The 21,000-nt window shown below is 34.2% G+C and overlaps 1 protein-coding gene across 1 annotated transcript in view; it reads right to left on the reverse strand.

The window, feature by feature from the left end:
* Positions 1–21,000, reverse strand: part of LOC132706246 (LIM/homeobox protein Lhx1) — a 139,350-nt gene that overhangs the window by 88,336 nt on the left and 30,014 nt on the right. The window contains exon 3 of the mRNA XM_060677461.1: positions 11,650–11,873. Within this exon, the coding sequence (XP_060533444.1) occupies positions 11,650–11,873 (224 nt within the window). The remainder of the gene's footprint in view (positions 1–11,649; positions 11,874–21,000) is intronic.

Consider the following 21,000-nt stretch of genomic DNA (forward strand, 5'->3'; position numbering starts at 1 on the left):
TTCACAATTGCAAAACAACACGTTACATGTTACATAAAGCCACAGGACTAATTGAACGCGAATTATTTATCAATATCAGTCACTAAGACTTAGACAAAATGTGAAACTACCAGCATAAAAATATTTTTAATTTGAAATAATCACCCGATGGACCATTGGCGCGTATTTTGTTGCCTTAGTCAATATTTTGGTTATTATGGTCTCCAGTTTTGATAATATTGATATTAAGCTTTATTGTCTAACAGATATAATGACCATTTAGAAGTTCATTAAGTATAGATACCAAGTCAATATGAACAATTAACAAAAATGCCACACAAGCAACCCAAACCAAATCAAATATTTCGCTGCAACCACGGCTATCTTCTTCTAGTTTATTATACTATCACCGTGAAGTTAAAAAATGAATATCAAATTTTGGAATCAAAGGAAGGTGGGACTGTATTTCGTGATGGGATTGTACGTAGAAAAATACTCGAGTTGCTTATGTGAAAACCCCTTGAGCACTGGCCGTCGGCGAGTTGCACTCGGACTTATTCGGCGTGCGAGATTGCCACGTTTATTTAAATTCTCAAAAAACATGACATGGAAATTAAAATTATATTAATAAAAAATGAGGCGTTAACACATATACAAACATATCATGGAATCAATACGCTCGGCAGCATTTGAAGTCCTTGGACAAACAAGCAAACAAAGCACAAAAAACAAACTCGTCACCTAGAGTACTGCACTAGAGGAAGAAAGAAGTAAAAAACTACAAGCGTAGCATAGCATAACCAGCAAGAACAAAATAAAAGTAGAATAATGTAGAGAGAACAACAAGCACGGTTTACAAGAATGATGAAAAAATAATATTGAAGCTGAAAATTAAGAGAAATGGACTCTCGTATCGTTGGCACAAGATCCTCAGAGGCGTGTAAGTTAAAATAAGCATCACTAAATAGGGTAAGATTCAACCAACCAAATAGAAAAGCAGGTACATGGGCACCCCATAGAACTTAATGAGGGAATTTAAGCGAAACCATACAGACCATGAAAAACAAGAAAGCTTGCGGACCCGAAGGAGTGTCAGTGGAAATGATAAACTAATCTAATACCGTACAAAACTGTTAATTAAATACCAAAATGAAAAAATCATATCAAGTAGTTGGAAATAGGTATCAATAACTGTGAAAACTACAGGTGCATATGTCATGAGCAGTTTATATGGAAAAATATTAAGTAACATAGTAGGGGAACAGTGCGAACACAAGAAGATTGAAAGCAGGCCGGCTTCAGTGTTGGTAGATCGTCTATACACCATATTTTTACAGTGGTACAGATGAATGAAAAAATAGTAGAAAGAAACCGTGAAGTACACCTACTTTTCGTGAAACTAATAAAGATCATACTGTGCCAGTACACGAAAATCCAACGACGGTGGTGCCTGTCTCCCACATTTTTTAAAATTTATTTAAATGAAGTGCTGAGAACTTGGAGCAGATCGTGCAGTGGACTAGGCATTGAATTAAACAAAGACACAACCCCCTGTAACCTCCACTCTGCAAATCTTAAAGTGGTTATTGCCCAGGATAAGGAGGATCTGGAGTTTATGGCTAGAAGACTATTCAAATATGGATAGATTAATGAAACCAAAACCAAAATAAAGGATTTGGAATTTGATCAGCGAATCAGTAAATGTCAAATATACATTCCTATGGACAAAAATTGATAAACAAGGACAGAGAAGGAAATTTAACATCATGACGGAAAAGCAAGTAAGCCGCTGCTTGAACATGATAGATCAATAAATCGGATAGAGACCGATTATTGAAGAAGATCGGGTGTTAAATCATGGCTCGAAAAAATTAGAAACGAGGACATAAGAGATAATGAAATTAAGATAAAATATAATTGAAGAAATGCAGAACTTAAAATGATATTGAATGGTATGAAATGGTATGTTATGGTATTGTCTGGTCTGAATGTAACTTAGGATCATGGGACTGGGAAAATCGAAACTTGGAATCAAGAGGCGATTTTTTCATCATTTTTCTGCTCTTTTTCTTTTTTCTTAATATGGATCGTCTACCTCATTGGCTATTTGAAACCGTGAGTAAAGATATACTCAAAATAATCTCATAAACTAAATATTATCAGAAAATGTCAACGTCAAAAAAGGACTTTTATTAGATGCGAGCCCTACATATTTTTAGTGAAATAATATTAAATTAAAAATGAAAAAATATTAATAAACGTGCTAAGAAGTAAGTAAATATTGAAATCAACGAATTTAGTCTAACTAAAACATGTTTTAGTCCGCCTCTAATAATGCGTTCAGGGCTCGTAGCACACAGACTATTAGTTTTGGTTAGTTTTGATTTTGATGCATTTTATCCGACTTTGAAATGAGTCGCCCCGGAATTATAAGAGGGTAATAAATTATTGATCACCGAACTCTCGAGTGCCTCATCGTTAAAGACACTATTATTTGTTGTTCAAATTACAGTGAGACCAGAGGGACCCGTACAAAAAAAGCGGGGAATAAAAATTCTGCCGGCACTTCGGAATCCCGCCGCCACCATGTTAAATAAGTTGTCATTAATACACGTCTCGCGTGCGCCGTACAACAATAACGCTAGGTATACGAGTGATTTATCGCCTATGTAAATTATTATAAGGAGAAGGTGCGTTGAACCAATCGCCGACATTGTTTCAGCAAAACGTTGTGATTGATATCGAAAATGTTTCTCTTTCTTTAGGGTCGTATTTGCGATTGCTCCTACTTATACGAGGTATGATGTCTAGGTTAAAGGCAACTTTAAGAAGAAAAATCAATTCAGTATGCCTTACGTAGGCGTATTTGATTATTTCCAATTTGTGATAGCCTATTGTCAATTAAGTCAATTATAGATTCAATGGTTTTATGTTAATGTTTTATAATTCCAATACACTAAGTTCGAACATTAGATCTTGGAAACAGCTGTCGAAAATGTAGAATGATGAAGTGTAAAAAAAAATTGTTTTTTTATTTTTAACGACGGCGCCTTTTTAATGATAAGATTTTAAACTTCAATTATAAATACGCATACGCTATAAAATTCATATGCATATGACATATTGTATACACTTTAATTATTATTATTATTGTTATTGCTATTATTAAATTCCGCAAAATATGTTCAGTCCAAAAATTACTTATTAAGCAAGCAATAAAATCAATAAGAAATTTTTACCGGATTTATTTTAATTATTATTGTTATTATTATTATTATTGTTACGCAAAATATATCATAGTCTAAAAATTTAAAAAATTTTGAGGTAAGATAAAAATCGATAGGAAATATTGACCGATTAATACATGCTTGATATTGTATTTACTTTAGTTATAATTGTTGTTGTATTCTTCATTATTAAAAAGTTTTCGATATATCAGTTTTAAATTTGAATTAAAACTAACAGCAATTTTTATTTGTTGTTGTGGTTGCTTTAATTATTATTATTATATTACACAAACCATATAAGATCCAGAAATACTATAACAAATTTTTTTGTAAAAAATGCGATAACTTGTACGTACGTCTCATTTTCGAGGTCACATAAAAACCAACAGGAGCTATTAGCTGATAATAACTTATATTACGCAAACAAATTTACGTCTTCAAAAATATACAACAAATTATTTCTTAAAAAGGCATAAACTTTTAGATTTACATAAAATCTTACCTCACTTTAATTATATCACTTTAATTACTATTATTGTTTTATTACTTTTAAAAAAAGAAAAGTTTTCGATATATCCGTTTTAAAGTAAGATAAAACGAACTATCGACTGATCAAATTAACTAATTCCATTTTTTAAAATACGTTGGCACCATTCTTGGTCATGCTGCCAGCATGGTTCACTGAATCCATTGGCATATAGGTTTTACCTAAATATACTACACTATATATATGCAAAAATCTATAATCACAAATATATTATCATAAAAAATATATAAATATATTATATTAATGTTCTTCAAGTCAATACTCTTTAGAGGAAGGAACCTAAGACAACTAAAACTCTAAAAATGATCCAACTCTGTGCGAGCGAGGTTACCTCAGGAACAGATCAATAAGCGGCAAGGTCATTCCATGGTCACGTCACAATGTTCGCGTCGTACTTTTCGCGGCTGATTTTTCTACAACAAAACCGAGGCTTTTTCTCGATCGGGCCAGAGAGGTTCCGTTTAGCGGGTATCACCATTCGAAACGGTACCACGGTTTGGCACCCGATGCGGTCGCGGTATTGTTCGCCGGATTTCACTCTCCAGCTCACCGCCTTTTCCCACATTTAACGCGGTTAACGAATTACGCTCTACAGGGTGGACAAAACAGCGGGGGACGGGTAGACCCGTGCGGCGGCCACCGCGATCGCCAGACTTCGGTTCGCCGGATTAAAATCGGTGTGAATTCCACGTTAGATTCGCCGGATCGCCGTACAAAGGCCGGACGGTACAGTTAGGCGAAACTGAAGGTAAAAAAAAATGCGACCGCTGGCGATTTATTAACGATGTTATTATAAACCGAAATTGAACAGGACGGATCTAATAAGAAGGCCGCGGATTTAGCTATAACAAAGGAAGATCCCGGGCGGCCTAGTTTTTTTCTGTGACCGTTCCTAAAACGGTTTTTGTAACTTGATCCATTTGGTCCTTAATAATAATAATCAATTGTATTTATTGATCAAAATAAAACAATACCAAGCGAAATAGAGAAACGCAGAACTAGAAAAATTAATACTAGAAGAAAACACTAGAAATGGCACAAAGGAAAATTTACGAGAAAACCATAAAGATTCAATCAAACTCCAAAGTGAAGGTCTCAAAAATTATTATTTATAAAATTTTACACGTGTTGAGCACACTCGGGCATCATCAGACCCATAAAAAAAATTCACACAAAAACACGCTCATAGTAAGACGTCAATTCAAACGCACATACACCAATTCGAGTGAGATCTATAGAACGAAGTAAAATTTGTTGAAATTAAGAAATATAAAAACTCCTAACAAGGTTACATCGGAGACCTGCAGTGGGTACTCATGAAGTGCATTGATATTTTGATATGGAGGAAAGTTAAGCCTCGTGGAGAGAAGATGAGTGACGAAAGCACATTGTCTTTGTCTTATCCTTGTACTTTTTCAACAACGTTAGATGCATTGCTATCAGTTTAAAGAATATACTCCTAATCTCGAAAAAAAATCTATTGGATCTTTAACTTTTATTATAAATTGTTTGTTTTTTTTACAAACAATTATTTTTGAGACATAAATGTTTCAATTAGAAGGAAAAGCGACAACTAAAGGATCCTTATACCGATTGTCTGAGTAAACCCACATACATATCTTGAAAAAAGGCTAAACGCATTTTAATGAACTTGGAGTTGTTAAAAAGGGGCTTCTCCTAGGTTATCATTCATGCTATTGTGATTGTGACCTTGGCAAAAAGATAATTTTATTAGATAATCAAATAACAGCCCAATAACCCAGTGAAAAAGGTATCTCAATACGTTTATAAAATGAATAAAAGAACTAAATTTAAGGAGCTAATAATAATAATACAGCAGGCACCAAATTGTCATCCCATATAAAAACCTACTTCGCATTCACCTATTTAGTATCTCTGTCAAGTGATCTTGGAAAATCTAGAACATCGTAGAACTGGGTCATGGTTTCTAAATGAAAATGCTTCCCGGAGTGTTAGCAGACCAAAATTAGAGCTGAGAGTTTTTTGGAGCCAGGTTTGCGACTTAATTTTTCCATCCACAGGAAAAAATAACGAAATATCGTTTTTAACAGACAGGGTCAACATTGTTTGTTCTAAAAGGGACTACTTTGGACTACTACTAAGTGGCAAGACAAAAATGTTGGTCTTCTTATTTTTCAATCAAACAAAACCGGGGACTACAACGACGATATGAACTCTGCAGGTTATTCAATAGTTATTCAATGGTTACTTTCAAAAGATTGGTGTACAATTTACAAGGGTGTCATCGTGTGATGGAAACTCTTATTCATTTCTTCTCCAAGAGGAATTATTTCCACAGCTAGCAGATTCGAATATTGAACTGAGGTGGCTTTTACTTGATGAAAATCCATTTATCAAAATAAATAAGAACTAAAAGTTCCGATTTTCATGAAATTATATATTTTGACATGGCAATTGTTTCGACAACAAGGCTAATCATATACAGGGTGTGGCAATTTCTATGACACGCAGTATTTGAGTATACGTTAAAATTTGCTATTCAACAACGCGTGAAATGAGAGCTCGCCATTTTTTCTACTATCCCCGTAATTAGTCGTAATTGCACCTGCAATTAAAGATATTTATTCCGCGTAAATAGTAATTAGACAGGTACCTACATGCTTACCGGTACGCAAAAACTTAAACACATGTTTTATCAATTACAGCCTGAAACTTGTAATCGAAGTTTTTTTTAATATAAATATATACAAAGATGAATTTATTGTTCGCCGTTTTGGTTAGTTTTGGTTACTAATTTTCGGGCGGTAGTATTATTCCAATCCTTTAAAATAAATAAACAGTTATCATTTACTTTATAAGAATGAAAAATAAACAAATAAAAAAAATAATTTTCCAAAGAACCTTTTACAGGCTACTGTAATACTTTTTATAAAACTTCTTGATTTCTCCTGCATCGGTTTTTGTTAAGTCGAACTAACTAACGTTTCGCCAATCATCCTGCTGGCTTCTTTAGAGCTTGACTAAAACTGCCTTGCATTTTACTCTGTACCTGCTTTCATATTGTTTGAGGGGGGGGGTGGAGCTAAATAAGGGGCATAAACACTGTTTCGGATGACCGATTCCCAAATTGGTGACAGGTAGATACCTGAGTAGCGGTGCAATGCCACACTTGCCACTCTTATGATTCCTTATATTCAAAACATCACTGACCACATATCAAAAATTCTAAAGAAATATAACGTCAAAACCAGATTTACCACTTGTCCAAAAATCTCTCAACATCTTCGATCCGTCAAAGACAAAATTCCATTTGAGATGCCAGGAGTTTACAGCATTCCATACATATGCGGCAAAGAATACATTGGAGGGACAGGACGAAAAATATCAACTAGGCTCAAAGAACATAAAACAGCCTTAAGACTAAGACAAATAAACTCATCAGCAATTGCCGAACACAATCACGAAAGCGGTCATAAAATTTTATTGGATAAAACTAAAATTCTTGCATATAATCAATTCTTCTACCAACGAAAAATCCGAGAGTCTATGGAAATCTATAAGCAACCTAACACTCTTAACAGGTCCCTATCTGTCACAAATATGGAAATCAGTCATCCGAGATGGTGGTTATAAAATTTTATTGGATAAAACTAAAATTCTTGCATATAATCAATTCTTCTACCAACGAAAAATCCGAGAGTCTATGGAAATCTATAAGCAACCTAACACTCTTAACAGGTCCCTATCTGTCACAAATATGGAAATCAGTCATCCGAAACAGTGTTTATGCCCCTTATTTAGCTCCACCCCCCCCTCAAACAATATAAAAGCAGGTACAGAGTAAAATGCGAGCCAGATTCAGTCAAGCTCTGAAGAATTCATGATTGGCGAAACATTAGCTAGTTCGAATCAACGAAAACCGACGCAGGAGGAATCCAGAAGTTTTATAAGAAGTAAATAAAACATTTTTAAATATGAAAAAATTTTGAAATACAACCGTAACAAATGATCCTCCCCATCCCAGCATCTTGGGTCCTCTTTTGTTTGCTATTTATACTTCTCAGTTTCACATGTCGCTAAATTACCTTAAATATTATCTTTATGCTGACGACACCCGACTACATACAGCTTTCAATGACAGTGAAGTAATGAACTTATAAATTCTGATGTAAATAACTTCTATAATATAGCTTCAACAAAATTAATCCTACTAAATCAGCTGCTGTAATTTTAGGAACCGATGTTCAAGTTTAAAACTCAAAAAATTAGGTCTTGTTAACGATTATATGATTCCAGTAAAACCGTGGGTTTATTCTTGGATTCTAAACTTTGTTTCCGCCAGAGCGTAATTGAAAAACTGAAAAAAGCTTATGTTACTTTAAAACTAATTTATTCTTATAGATACTAAAATTCAAAACCCATGCTTGAGGTTGATTTATGGAATTCAAAGGCCAAAGAATTTCAAAATTTCTCCGAACTACTAGTTGGCTCAATATGCACAATAGTTTCAAGTTGGTTATGGCCTCCTTTTATTTCAAGATCATTAAAGATAAATCACCTGGATATCTGTTTAATAAAATTTCCTTTACAACAAAAGTCCATGGGCTTAATTTTCATAATAAAGGATGGTTGACTGTATGGCAGCATAGAAAGGAAGTATTTAAAAGGTCATATTCCTACACTATTGCTTCACTAGTTAAATAAACAGTTTCATTGTTATTATAATAGTTACGGTGAGTCCGCATTCCAGGAACTTTCTCGTTATGTCGTATCATTTTTAATTACTTAGTACCTGTAACATTAGAAACTCATCCTAACTTAAGGTAAAAGAAAGGAAAATAAAAACATATATATGTTCGTAGTTTCCAAGTTAGGTACCTCGTGGGGTCCAAGTGGTCCAGTTTGAAGGTAATTGTGAAATACAACGGCAACATACGTTATCTGCAAAGTAATGTACTGGCATTTGGTTCTCAACCAGAAGAGAAGGGAAGAGTTACTTCCATCATGTGTGGGATAAGACTAAGGTGAGATGAATGAACGAGGTGGTAAAGGATATACGTAAACTAGGGATTAGCAGCGACAGAAGGAAAGAGGGAGACAACGTCAACCAAGTAATGGACCTTCTGGGCCTGGAGAGCTATTAATCATCGTACAAGTATAGTCTCAATTTTCATCGTGCTGACTTTTGCCCGCAATTATGAAAGTTATCTACCAACGGCAATAAAACTCGGGTGGTGCTTTATGTAGCAGACGACCGTGGTAGCTTGCGTTATCCATGTTATTAGGAATATATTTTTGAAGATTGTTTTAAAACCAAATTACAAAAAGTTCGGCACTTGTATCCTCATAATAATCCAAGCTGGAATTCTTAATATTCTTTGGCGTAAGTAGTTTGGGACAAATCTTTCTTCTGACCCAGCGTCTATTATGGCGGTGCGACTTATTTGAAGGTGCTTTCGCCTGACAGTTTTGTGTGGAATCAGACCCATCCTATGGATACATTGTCGTATGTATCGAATCATATTTCATGAAGATCAATTATGATCTGTTATCTAATCTATATCTTTTAGTCTCTTGAAGGTAATGAAATTTCAAAGTGGGTAATGTGTGTGATTCCATTATTACTTGCCTTTTGTCTATTTTGCGGTACTTAAACCCCATTTGGCGAACAACTCTATGGAGACACGGTTTATATTTATATTGGTTTCATCTTATTCTAGCTTCTTTTTCAGTTAATTCAAGGTAGGAACAACTACGTTTAAAAAAATGCAATATAATTGTATATATACAATATTGTCTATACGGTGGTAAGAAACAGGCTCCTTTAAAGCTTCTTGATGAATAAGTCATCTTCTAATTAAAGATTCATACATATTTTTCGTAACCTGTTTTGCATCAATCGACAATGTTATATTCTATTAAAATAACTTAACAGTTGAAAACTGCCTCAAATGGTCAACACTCAAGAAATATATCAGAAAGAAAGAAATATACCTGGCCCACCCCTGCCTTGTCACTCAAGTAAGAATAATTTTTTTCTTAGTGACTTTACCCAATAACAAAAGGTAATAACATCGTTAGAGTTTGATTGGGGAGGGTCCGTCAAAAGTTAACACGATAAAGATCGAGACGGACTATAACAGAAACGGTAAAACTATGTCGTATTTATACGCGACGTAACAAGAGGACGCTAAAAAATCGGTCCCTAGGGCCGTCAAAAATTGGCGTATCGATCCGCGTCGACGCGCGTCCTAAAGCCGTCCATCCGCTAACGTAAATTATCGAACACGTCCGCACGGCGGCACCTGCCCGTTCTCTCGCGGTCAGCGCGCGATCTTCGACGCGCGCCTCAGGGACACGGCGTGGCTAATCCCCCTCCCCAATGCGACGCGTCGCAAGTCAGCCGCGATCATCGCGGCTGCGCTCATTGGTCCGTCGCGGATGAAAAAAGGCGGGGCGTGGCCGCGCACGCGCCGCATCTACGGGTTCGCGTACAAAGCGATCGATGATCGACTATGGAAATTACGATTTTGCCGGCGGCTGCCGATTGAATTTCGTCACGGGGCGCCGCGAAGCAGCTGATTACACAGGCCAACAATGCTTAAACTGTAGAAATTTGATTCTACATCACGTAAGGTTTTTTTATCAACATTAAAATATATAGATAAAGATAGCATAATTCCATAAGTCTTAAGTTACAAGTGTTGTAGTATATTGTCAATACAAATACAAATGATATAAAATTATGTTAGTATAATTAATGAATTAATTATTAATTAATGAAATCTAAAATAAAATTACAAATTATTTTTATTAGCTACTTAAATTAGTTAAAATTATTCAAATAATATATCAGTATCACCCAAGTATCCCAGTATCATCGCATGTCAGCATCGCTTCTTTTTTTCCTAGCTGGAATGAGATTATTCAGGGATCAATTTTCCATACAGTTAATTTTGGAATTTTCGTCAATGCGGACGTTTCTTCTAAAGATGCTTGCTTGCTGGCACCACGTTCAATGAGAGTCAAATAAACTTTCTTAGTCTCACTAGAATAGTGTTTTCTACATTTGAGCGGGAGCATCTCCTGAGATACACTAGACTCGCATATATTTTGCATAATTTTCATAAGTGTCAACAAAGAGTGTTGTGGAAATAGGTCTCGACATTAAAATTTCCACGGCTACAGTATAATCCTTAAAATGCGTTTCTGTCTCCTAAAGACTTGAGGAACCTCCCCAACAAATTAAGGCGTAGTTAAGACGGGAATGGACAAAGGAAAAGAAACCTCATGCTGGAGGCTCCGTATGACAAAGCAATAAATAGAAAGTTTTTTTGAGAATGTAATCCACTTGTTCGACTATATACAAACTCCAAGAAATTTTACAACACTTTTTTGTTGGATTGTGCTTTCATTGAAATGTACTAATAAAAAAAAGCAAGCACCCTAGTGTACATCTTTTTTCAACCATTACCTCAACCAACTGCCATTTTTATTTATTTATTCGCAGGATAAACCCATCTAAATATTAAGTAATCAAGAAAAAACAAGGCCTGCATAAAAAAAAGGAGGAAAAGGAAAAAAAAACTATCATCCCCGCTGGATAGACACAGTCCGGTGGATTCCTATTATTATTACTCCAGTGGATGCGAAGGCGCAATGCAATCCACATCATTCATTTATTTGGCGTCAATCTCGGAGAAGTACAATATGGTTGGGTTAATATGGCACATCGTTCCAAAAATTTCCCTTATTTGTTACAAACTTTTAAACTTTTGTAAATTCATTCTTACTTAAACATAACAGCTTCAAATAATAGACATAATTTGAGCAGGTGTATTGGTAGGCCTATATATACCTATATACACGAAGACATGGAATTATGGGTAGGTGTTATATACGCATGGGACTTACCTTGCTGGTGTGGTATTCCCGTCACTTTGTTCCCGTTGAGATAGTCATCCTTGCAGATGAATTTGTTATCGTCCAACACGTAGAGCTCCTCCCCCGTAGACAACTGTTTCCTACACACTAGACAGGTGAAGCAGTTGAGGTGGAACACCTTGTCTCTAGCCTTGCGCACCAGGTCACTCGGCGAAATACCCTGGCCGCAGCCACCGCACTTCGTACCGTACCGTCTGCAACAAACGAATCATTTTCTTCTCGATTCTTGCTTCTTGATCAGTATAAGATGAATCACAATGGATGGTACATGAAGATTTAGTTGCAAACATAAGCAAGGACGATTTTCAAGCGATGCAACATTGCTATTTCTTCCAAATTGTAGCATCAGCTTTGATATTTTAAATGGGACATAGTGTATATCATCAGATTTTCCGGTGCGTCATTGACTTCTATTGATTTGTCGATTGCATTTTGTTCAAAACATATTGCCAATTAAATCTATTTGAATGTCATATTAAGTAAATCCTAGAAAACCATAATATACCAAAACAAATATAACTCAAGGAAATTGTGGGAACCTGTAAATCAGTATTTGTCTCGTAAAAGATAAGGTTCAAGATTCAAGGTTTAGAATGACTATATACTTTCCCATAGAGCAAAAGTTGGCGAACAAAATCCGAACCACAAATATTGACTCAGAAAATTATAATAATAACAATGTTTATTGAAGAAACGAATATTAGTGATATTAAAAAATTATTAACGAACTGAAGAATAAAAAAAAACTGCGCCTGGAGAAGATGGTATTGATGTTGAGATTCTAGAAGAGATTGCCACAGAAATATTTCAACCGCTATCGTATATAATAAATGTGATAATTCCTATGTTTATTGTTAGTCCAGTATACAAGGTGAATGCTGGCGGTTAATTATCGTCTTATCAGTGTTCTATCAAATATAAATAAAATATTCGAGACACTTATAAATATAAGATTAGTAAAACGCCTTTTACATACACAGCTCATTTCTAACATTTCTAACAATCAGTTCAGTTTTACTCAAAATAAAAATACAGCTGATGCCACTACTTTATTATCTGGAAAGAAGTATAGCTATCTGGATCTGGATAAGGCCTTTAACACAGTGAAACATAGGTTATTAATAAACAAATTAGAATCAATTGGTGTCAGGTGTATTGTGTTGGACCAATTCAAAAGCTACGGTGGAATGCTACAGGGAACAGTTTTTAGCGGATGATACAGTCCTAATGATGGCAGCCGACACTTAGGAATAATGTTGAATTGCAAATTAAGGCAGATCTTTGCTCAATAACCAACTTGTCCGACGAGCGCTTATTTTGCAAAAAACTGTGTACGTACCCTTTTCTAAAAATGCTTTAACATTACCAAGTAACAAGATTGAGGTTTACCCGGCACAGAGATCTGAATTGTGGCAAATAGAAAAACTGAAATGGGATGTTCATATTCAACACTAGCTATAAAAATCTGTATATATTTTTGAGCAAACGAGCCAAATTCTTTGAATAAAACAAAATGTGGTGGTGGCGGTGAATGTAAAATTAATCTCAAACCATTTGAGGTTATTCAGAAAAGAGTCTTCATAATTATATTTCAACTTGACCGACAGTATCGCTCCCATCAGTATTTCATGGTATTAACTATTCGACAGAAAATTCATTATTCAACAACGAAAGAAAACTTTACGCAACCATTTATAGAGATAGGGAGCAAACATTTTTATATATTGGGACTAAACTAGATAACATATTTATATATAGCGTCTAAAGGTTTCGGCTATTAATTGTCTAATTGGTTAGTAGAAAATCGTGAAACAATCACTGACTAACAGCTATAACTAAAAGCAACTTAAGTTAGTTATTTGTAAAATAAATAGCACTTAAGGGAGCATACGAATTCCATGACTCAAGTTTAATTAAATGTTATGAATCCTATCACAAATGTTATTAAGCACAAGAAGTGCTTGGAATACAAAACAAAATTCGAAATTAAAAACTATGGTTGAACAAGGGCAAATATTGGTGTCTCAAAAAAGCGACTTTATATAAGACGGATTAATAGAAAAAACAAGAAGACAAAGACAGCTATTTAGAGATAAAAATGACGACAAGGACTAAAACAAACATATTAGGAAAAAAGAAACATTCAGAAACGTGGAAATTTATTAGAAAGGCGAATCAGAAAAAGCAACACAACACTCAACTGAGACCAATGTGAACATGTATCCAACACTATGAACAGCTTCTAAATGAAGACAGAAATGAGTATACATCGATTACACTTCCAGCAGAGTTAATTAAATATGGTACAACGACACTCCAACTTACTTGGCGTATAAATCAATACCTAAACGAAAACCCCAAATCACACGAATTGAAAGTAGTATACATTTCATCGCTGCATAAAAAAGGAAATAAGTTGGATCGCTCCAACTACAAAGGTATATCAGGCACAAGCACTCATAGTAGTACAGACAACGTTTTTAGTCTAAAGCAGATAATACAAAAAAGATCAAGGACGAATCAAGAAAATCATCTTATGTTTATATATCTCCAGAAAACCTATGACGCTGTTCCTATAAAAAAGTTTTGAAAAGCATTACAGAAAACCAACATTAATGAATGCCCTCGAAAACATTTACAATTGATCGACGTCAGCAATAAAACTAGGTAACAGAATTTCATATCAATTTCCTGTTAATAGAGGACTACGTCAGCATATCACTCACAAGTTCTAAGATATATATTGCGCAAGCCTTAAAGTTGAAGTTGAAATAGGTCACACATGCTTATATACCTTACAATTCGCCTATGATCAACGAAGAAGAATAGAGTAAATGGGGTTTAGAATTCAATACCCAGAAAGCTACGTACCTGCCCATAGGAACGGAACCGTCTAATATCCAACTGAAATCAGATGAAATGGGATTATGTACCCACTACACTACAACGGGAAGAAATGATACGCGAATAACGCAAGCAAGGAGAATAACTCGCTGTTTAAACAGCATTTTTTTGACCGAGAAATTGAAAAAAACTAAAATTTACGGTTAATGGGACGCTTATGAAGAGTTTTATGGCACAGAGACGTGGAGATTCACAGAAAGCAATCCGAAGATCACTAGGAATATCCAGAAGAGAAAGAATTCCAAACGAGGAAGTACATCGGTGTAAAGGAATTTTGAACAATTGACATTGACAGAAAGCAACTCGTATGGTATGGATATATGCAAATAATAGAATGAAGCAAAATTGGTTACGGTGGAGTTTGCCCCAAGGGGAGGGGAACAATCGGAGAAAAAGGAGACAAAAGCCCAAAGCGACGGTGAAGTTGTCATAGGAGTTTAAGCATAACACTATAGATAAAGAAAAATAACTATTGAATATTTAGATTAATTATTCTAAAAGCAGATATTGGTCTATAAGTAAATTAGATTTTATTATTTGTGTGTATGTCATCTGACTAGCAAGAACAATGTAAGTTAGGTTATTTCTTGTTCTTTGGGAATATGGAAGAAGTTGGAACATCTCATCAAGATAAGCCAGTTCACCTGATTTTATAATTTTATAAAAAAACCCGTACATACGCAGTTTCCGTCGATTATTCATATTTAAAATAATTAAATTATTCAAAAAGTGATATATGACTACGGCAAGGTATTTTATAGGCGAAACGCATAGTTTCTGTATTGACCTTTTAATTTGCCAAAACAGACAATATTCATATGCGTAATCAAACAATGAAGGAACTGCAGAGAAAATCTTTTTGTTTCGGATTAAAAATTGCTTTATTCCTGTAAATGTTCTTAACACCTATGTAACTGGCTTTAAGTTTTTTTTAATGTGCGAATAAAATGATGGAGAATAGTTAAAATAGCAATAGTCAATCAACATAATTCCGGTGGAAATTATCACACAACGCAATCGAAGAAGGCTGGAAGCAACAGAAATGGGTTTATTCAAAAGATCGTTAGGAACATCAAGATTTCGTACGTCAATCGAAGTAAAGGGTTCTTAAACAACTGGTATTGAGAGAAAGCAACTGGCATGGTATGGATATGTCCAAATAATAGAATGAACCGAAACTGGTTATGATGTGGTTATCGCCAAGAAGACCAAAAAAGACCTGGAAATGAGTGCCCAAGTCAATGAGTTCACGAGATCTGAGAGAGGGACAGGAGCATGGGTATGGGACATTCGGAATTAAACTAAAGCGTTCTGTACTCAGCAGTATCTATCGTTATGTTAAGGTAAAAAATTGTATCTTACGGGCAATAAACAATTTATAATTATTATTATAATTAATAGTTTTACGTAAGGAAGTTCGCTCTGGGAGATTATACGGGTGGAAATAAAAATTATACAAATTTAATTCGTCTTAAGTAGCAATAAAATTATCAATCAATTAAATTGAACATGCAGTAAATTTGCCAGTTAATGGATTATATTGGAAAAACCTCCGTAAAAGGTACAATGTCATATAGTTTCGGGAAAATTTAATGTCAAGATCAGCTTTTCAGCGGGTGCGTCATAATATTAGTTTTGGGGGGAATGGCACTACTTCAAAGAATGCGGAACCATTACAATCGACATGACGCACCCTGCGTCTCTTTCTTCAGCGCGTCTCTTTAATAACTTTTTGATCGTCCGAGCGCTCTTAAAAAATTTTATTGCTCTCCCACAATAAATCTTTTATTAAATAATAAAATCCGCCTCGGACGATGGCGGCAAATTATGGTTCGCTTTTACGGCGAATTTTATTTCCGCTTTTATCGCTCGTACGCGGTACGAAAATTCACACTCGAGACGGCTCGGAAAATCGGGCGTGAAACTCGACGCGTCCGTTCCTTTTTTCCGAAATTTCTATCCCCGCCGATGAAAATAACGCTAATTTTACGTTATTTTTTTATTCGCAGCTTTGGATAACATAGATCATTAAATTGCAGGTTAAAAATGAACATTATGATTAATTAATTCTAATAATAAAGGAGCCTTAAGTATAAATCGGAATGTTTTATATCAAATTTCGAATTCAAAGCAAGATTAAGTAAAAAATTTAATCAACTTTCATAAAATTTTAAACCTAAACACGGGGGCTACCTTTTATATTTCGAGATTTGTAATAAAAAACTATAAGCTACCAACCTCCGGAGCTGTCTTGATAGACATTGTCTTGGATGACTGATTCCCTGATCCACTTTTGCATTCGACAAAACCAATCATCAAAGCACCTTTCCCACATCGAGTCGGGCACCTCCAAAACATGCTTTTTAAACGCATCAATCGCTTTTTCTAGTGTCAAAAATTGTTGCCCATATAATTCATTCTTAATGTATGGGAATAAAAAGAATCCTTAGGTGTTAAATCAGGACTATATGGTGGATGGATCACCAAATCAACGTTTTTAATGCTTTGTTTGCACTGAATGGTGAGAGCTAGCATTGTCGTCGTGGAGAGTGGTTCGTCTTTGGCGGTTGATTTTTCTAATTTTGTCAAAGTCCTTCGGCAAACAAATGGTTGATAATTCGTCACCTATCACGATATCATAGACGTCTTTGGAAACACCGCGATCGTATCTTTTTAGCATTTCCTTCGACCAATCAAAACGAGCCTTTTTTTGAGCTGATGTCAAATTGTGTGGAATCCAACGCGAACAATTTTTTTTAGCTACCAAATGTTCATGCAAAATTGTGTGTATGGTCCCACCAATGTCCGAAGATACGTCAATCTCATGGTAAGTCACATGACAATCCTGCAAAATCAGTTTCCGCACTGCATCAATGTTTTCTTGGACAACCTCCGATTTTGGACGACCTTCGCGAAATTCATCCTTAAGAAAACTACGACCACGATTGAAGCCCGAAAACAGTTGTTGAAATGCAAAAACTTCTATATACTATCTCTTTTAAAGGGACCCACAAAAAAAAATCCAGTGGGTTTAAATCCTGGCTTTTTGCTGGCTAGATGGTGTCACATTGCCAAATCCATTATCTAAAATTTCCATTGAAAAATTCACTAACATCTGCACTTCGATGATAAGGAGCGCTATGTAAACGCAGAAGCTATGAAAAATGAAAAAATGAAAAATTCTTATAAACCTTCGAAGCAAACTGTAACCCGAAATTTGGCTATTCAGTCATTCCACCGGGGAATCGATCTGGCTTGTGTCGTTTGGAAGGTTACTCAATTCGCCTTCGCCTCACGCACGTTAACCGGAAGAAAACGGCCGGAAAACTTGTTTTCCGACGAGATGAAAAAAATACCAGGGAAACTATCGCTACCGATAAACACCCGGATCACTCGCTCCGTACGCCGGCGCCGTTCGCGTCTGCCGTTCCGTACTTCCGCGTCGGCGTGAAATTAGCGCAGGATCCCTGCGATCAGTTCTGTACGTTACTTATGTTTAAAAACTAACAAGGTACTGTAATAACCCGAAGAAAAAAAAATTTGTATATTTTAACATATTTTAACATATTTTAATATTTTAATTTGTTGTCACCAATAAAGAGAAAAAAAAAATAAAAATGAAAATAAGACATAAACATAATTTAAATGTACATTCCTTAACACGCTATCTTGTGAAAAAAATAAATTTGGATGTTCTATTTCAGGAATAATATTCCGACTAAGATGCTGAATACTATTTTTTAATAAATCTAAAAATCACACTAGTGTATTGACCATAAGAGTTTCTCTCTCTCCAAATACCGCACCACAATTTAACCGATCATCTACCTTGTTCATTTGTCGTAAATTCACAAAGTTTATTTTTGAGAGCTCCAGTAGTGCATATTTTTTCGATTATGTAATCTTATTAATGTTGTAAACATCGAAAAAAATATTTGAAACCCTTTAAGAAATTTAATTTGCGTTAATATTGATTGACAATTGATAAAACTCATGAATAGGTTAGTTGGATTCGTCTTTTAAAGGGCTACCCTAAAAAGCAAAAATATACCGGTTGTTTTATTAACAAAAAATAAGGGAAGTAATATTTTGCAAAACATCGCAAAAAATATTTTAGGAATATTGTCTGAGAAGTATTATTTTTGAAAATATGTTATGCAGAAAAATATGTTTAAAGTTAACATGCACGGTAACAAAAATATTTCCAACATAACCTGAATCCCGAGGATATTCGCTAATAATCGTACATTAGAGACCGATATATACATATTTATCGTTGTTTTCGATTTTTCAAGTGATATATAAAAGTGTAATAAAATCTATTTAAAAAAATGTAAGTTTATTTGCCCAACCTCTATGTATTTAAGTCATAATTGAAATACTACAAGAAAATTAAAGGTAGTTTTACTAGAAACAACTTTTGTATTAAAACTCATTTTTTAATCCTCATAGATTTCTCTTATCCTACAAAATATATTTTAATCAATTTAACTCCTCTTTTCTGCAAGTATATCGTTTTTGTTTACAAAATTTACATGAAAACTGCAATATTTATAAATAAAAACGTGTTATAAGAAATCATGGGCGAAAATAAAAAATGGCGTAATAAGGGCTACAGGGACAGCAATAAAAATAGACCTCATTATTATAACGTTATCTAATAAATGAGTAATACTAAAAACTCAATAATTATATTATATCCTGCTTAGTTTTGTATGAAATCACTTCTTGCTTGCTTGCTTTTTATGCTCGCCTTTAATGATGCATGGGTCGTATTTCCTCCTGGACGACCGGATTTGTATTTTACTGAGCAACGCGACCCGCCGCTGAGACATGGGGCTCGTAAATATGCATGAAAAATTCCGCGTAACGCCGTAAAAGCATTCGGAACTTGCGAAACTCAAGTCCTTACTTAACCCCGAGACCCACAACTAGCCAGAACTGAATAATGATATATAATGATAACATATGTCTTAAACGTCTTAACTTTTGAGATACAGGGTTGTAAAGTTTTCAAAAAAATATATATTTTTTAATAATACCATTTTAGATATTTTAATAAAATTTGGTACACATGTACTATGTGTCAGGAGGCATTTTTTAGTGTACCACACTTTTTTTAAAATACACCATAGGCGGGCGGACTGGATTTTAAATGTATATTTTCTGTCTATTACGTGATTACTCTTAAAATAACATTTATTTCTACAATATCCAGTCATTTCTAAAGAAATTTAGTTTCTCTGCATGGTTATAACAATATCGTTAATATAATATAATTGTCTATCTGTTTTATTAAACTATTTTATTTAAATAAGAATCGTTTATTATTTTACCTTGTTGTCAGGATATTATATCATTTCATTAAAACTGTAGAAGTAAATATTTTAATATTTTTTTCTGAAGGACACTAGATATATATTCTATTTTTCATAAAAAAAGTTCTTGATTTAACCAGTGCCTAACTTAATTAACATGAATACTTTTGTTCAAAGCAGTCAGTGGCACGCCACAGATTTCCTTAAGAAAAATAATGCCTCTTGATGTACATGTCTGCATGTGTGCCAAATTTTATTGAAATATCTGAAGTGGTATTACAGATATTAAAAAATATATTTTATTTTTGAAAATTTTACGTATGTTCATAAAAAGTTTTCTTTTTAAAATATATCCAAAAATCGCCCTCTTAACTATTGACATTAGAAAACATCAGTGCCAAAAAAAAAACCTCGAGAATTCCTGAAAAACTATATTTATTTCCTTTTTTCTGGAATTTTTATTTATTATGTGAATTTTTAGGATTTTTTAGAATAAGAAGAATAAAATCAAAATTTTAATAATTCACTGAACATTTTTGTGACTTCGCATTTTCTAAAATTTAATTTTATTCAAAGTAAACAGAAATAGAAACAAAAAAAGCTGGATTATTTACTTATTTTCATCAACTTTTTGTTGTGGTATTACAAAGTAAAGTTTGGCAGATAATACGCCAATAAATCCAAAAAGGGTACATTTTTAAACCATGAGACCTATTAAATGCGTGGGACAAAAGTTATAATTAGGTGCATAATACCTTGAAACTAAAAAAGAACTAAATTATCAGACATGGACTATGAAATATTTTTGGGAAAACCAAATTCCTCGATTTTGTATTTTACAAAATAGTGTCGTAGGGTTCAAAATTCAAAAACAGTTACAGAATTTAAATTTTAAGGTTCTTTATAAAAAATAAATTGCTTAAGATGAGAGAAAACTCTGCGTATTAGTTTTGGTTAGTTGTGTTAGTTAGTAGGTAATCGGTAGTTCAATTCAGAATAAATGAAATTTAGTTTTGAACAACTAAAATATTGGATTTTGGATCATTATTTTTTTCTTAAGTAGAACATATACAGGGTGTACGGAACATCATTTTTTTAA

The sequence above is a fragment of the Cylas formicarius genome, unplaced genomic scaffold, assembly GCF_029955315.1.
Source record: "Cylas formicarius isolate icCylForm1 unplaced genomic scaffold, icCylForm1.1 PGA_scaffold_8__14_contigs__length_24414737, whole genome shotgun sequence".
Classification (NCBI taxonomy): domain Eukaryota; kingdom Metazoa; phylum Arthropoda; class Insecta; order Coleoptera; family Brentidae; genus Cylas; species Cylas formicarius.